General features: G+C 51.3%; 1 protein-coding gene across 1 annotated transcript; it reads right to left on the bottom strand.

The window, feature by feature from the left end:
• Window positions 1–690: 690 nt before the first annotated feature.
• On the bottom strand, window positions 691–2057 carry LOC103004774 (ruvB-like 1). Its single transcript, XM_057541261.1, is given in 2 exon segments — window positions 691–1244; window positions 1247–2057. Coding segments are annotated over 2 exon segments (1365 nt in total).
• Between the last annotated feature and the right edge of the window lie 241 nt (window positions 2058–2298).

The raw sequence follows: 2298 nt of genomic DNA, 5'->3' as shown, positions 1-2298 counted from the left end.
GAAGTTCAGTGCTAATCAGGCCACACCATGCCCTTGGGAGCAATTCATTTTGGTTCTATAGGCACCAACGACATCTCTAAGGCAGCTGTTCAAAAACCCTTTTTTAAAAAAAATTTATTTATTTTATTTATTTATTTTTGGCTGCATTGGGTCTTCATTGCTGCATGCAGGCTTTCTCTAGTTGTGGCGAGCGGGGGCTACTCTTTGTTGCAGTACGCGGGCTTCTCATTGCAGTGGCTTGTCTTGCTGCGGAGCACGGGTTCTAGGTGCGCGGGCTTCAGTAGTTGTGGCATGTGGGCTCAGTAGTTGTGGCTCGTGGGCTCTAGAGTGCAGGCTCAGTAGTTGTGGCGCACAGGCTTAGTGGCTCTGCAGCATGTGGGATCTTCCCGGACCAGGCTTTGAACCCATGTCCCCTGCAGTGGCAGGCGGATTCTTTTTTTTTTTTTTTTTTAAATCATCAAAATAACCTATCAGGGTTTATTAGAAAACACACCAGATAAGGCAGGGTTCCTTCAAAGCAACCATGGGAGGAGTCACAATAATTCAAAAAGAAACCCTTCCACGCTAAACTGACAACACTGCCACCTGCCCGAGTGGGGACAGAGCCCAACCTGGGGGCAAGCATCCTACCCACAGGCTGGACTGGGACCGGGCCCACCCAGAGTCTCTTTGCAGAAGACCTCAGCCATCTCACTTCATGTACTTGTCCTGCTGGTCAGCCAGGATTTTGGCTGAGGACTTGGCATCGTAGAAGAGCTCACTGGTCTCCTCGAAGTGCTCCTTCTCAGTGCCGTCCTTCCTGTTGATCTTGGCCAGCAGGTTGGCTGGGGTCAGCAGCTGCACCGTGTACCTCAGAGTGGTCTTGGTAGCAATCTCCCCCAGGTGGTTCAGCGCCTTCTCACTGATGTTGATTCCCTCTGTCTGAGCTCGGATTTTAATGATCTGTTTCATCTCCTGCAGGGTGTACAGCATGGTCCGGATGATCATCACTCGGTCCGGAAGGTCGAGAGGGATGCCGTGAGGAGAGGTGATGTCCTCCGTGCCCCTGATGACACAGTTGCCTCGGTTGGATGCAAAGATGATGATGGGGACGATGGAAGACTCCAGCGCCTGGTGCAGGTAGGTGAAGCACTTGATGTCCAGCATGTGGACCTCATCAACGAACAGAACCCCCAGAACCAGCTCTGCCACGCCCTGGTGGATGTACTTGTTCACCACCTTGTTAATCTCCCCTTGGAGTTTGTGATCTCTGTCTTCTTTGGCTTCATGAGCTGGCCCATCAGGGACAGGATGTCTTGTCCCCCCTGGGGCCATGTGTTGGCCACGTCCAAGTCATGCAAGGTCACGTCTTGAATGACTTCCTTCTTCTTGTGCACATCCCCCTTGGGCAAGGGGATGTACTTTTCAGCTTCAAGGTCGAATTCTGTGGCATAGGTATCACACTTGCCCTGCCTCTTCACGGCCCCACTGTTGGCTTCGATGTAAATCACATCTCCAGCTTTTACTCGCTCTTTCTGCAAACTTTCAAAAACGCTGGGGTCCAGTTTCAACTGCTTGGTCCCCTTGGCTGTCTTGAGCCCTATGATCACGTGGCTGATGGTCTTGCCCTAGCCCTCCATGGGGTTCTCTGTCTCACATGGGGTGAGCTCCGTGACCTCGCCTTCATATACCTCCTTGGTCTCCTTTAGCCGCAGCCCAATGGCCCTGCGGAAGTTCTCCATCAGCACTTCTGTCTCCTTAATCTCCGTGGAGTAAACTTCACTCTCCGCCATCCGGCAGAAAGGGACCTTACTACACAGTTCCTGAGCAATAGCCAGAGCTAGACCTGTCTTGCCAGTTGCAGGAGGCCCTGCCAACAAGACAGCACTTCCAGCCATTTTCTTGCTTTTGATTAATTTCACTATCACACTACGTGCCTTGCGCGCGTTCTCCTGGCCCACAAGCCCCGAGGCCACCGGCTTGGCCAGGCCTCTCTCGTCCAGCTCCAGCCCCTTCACGTGGCTGTGGGAGGTGATGCGCTGCATCTTGGTGGCGCTGTTCACCTTCTCGATCTTCATCCTGCACACCTGGAGCCCGAGCGCCCGCTGAGCCCTGGCAGCCCGCAGGTGGATTCTTAACCACTGCGCCACCAGGAAAGCCCCCAAAACACTTTTTTTTGAAACTGAAGTATATAATGGTTTATAATGTATTAGTTTCTGGTATACAGCAAAGTGATTCGTTTTATATATATATAAACCAAATATATATGTATTCTTTTTCATATTCTTTTCTGTTATAGTTATCACAGGATACTGAATA

The sequence above is a fragment of the Balaenoptera acutorostrata genome, chromosome 2 (genome assembly GCF_949987535.1).
Source record: "Balaenoptera acutorostrata chromosome 2, mBalAcu1.1, whole genome shotgun sequence".
In the NCBI taxonomy this organism is placed as follows: domain Eukaryota; kingdom Metazoa; phylum Chordata; class Mammalia; order Artiodactyla; family Balaenopteridae; genus Balaenoptera; species Balaenoptera acutorostrata.
The sequence above is the reverse complement of the archived record's forward strand: the minus strand, read 5'-3'. Positions and strand labels throughout refer to the sequence as shown.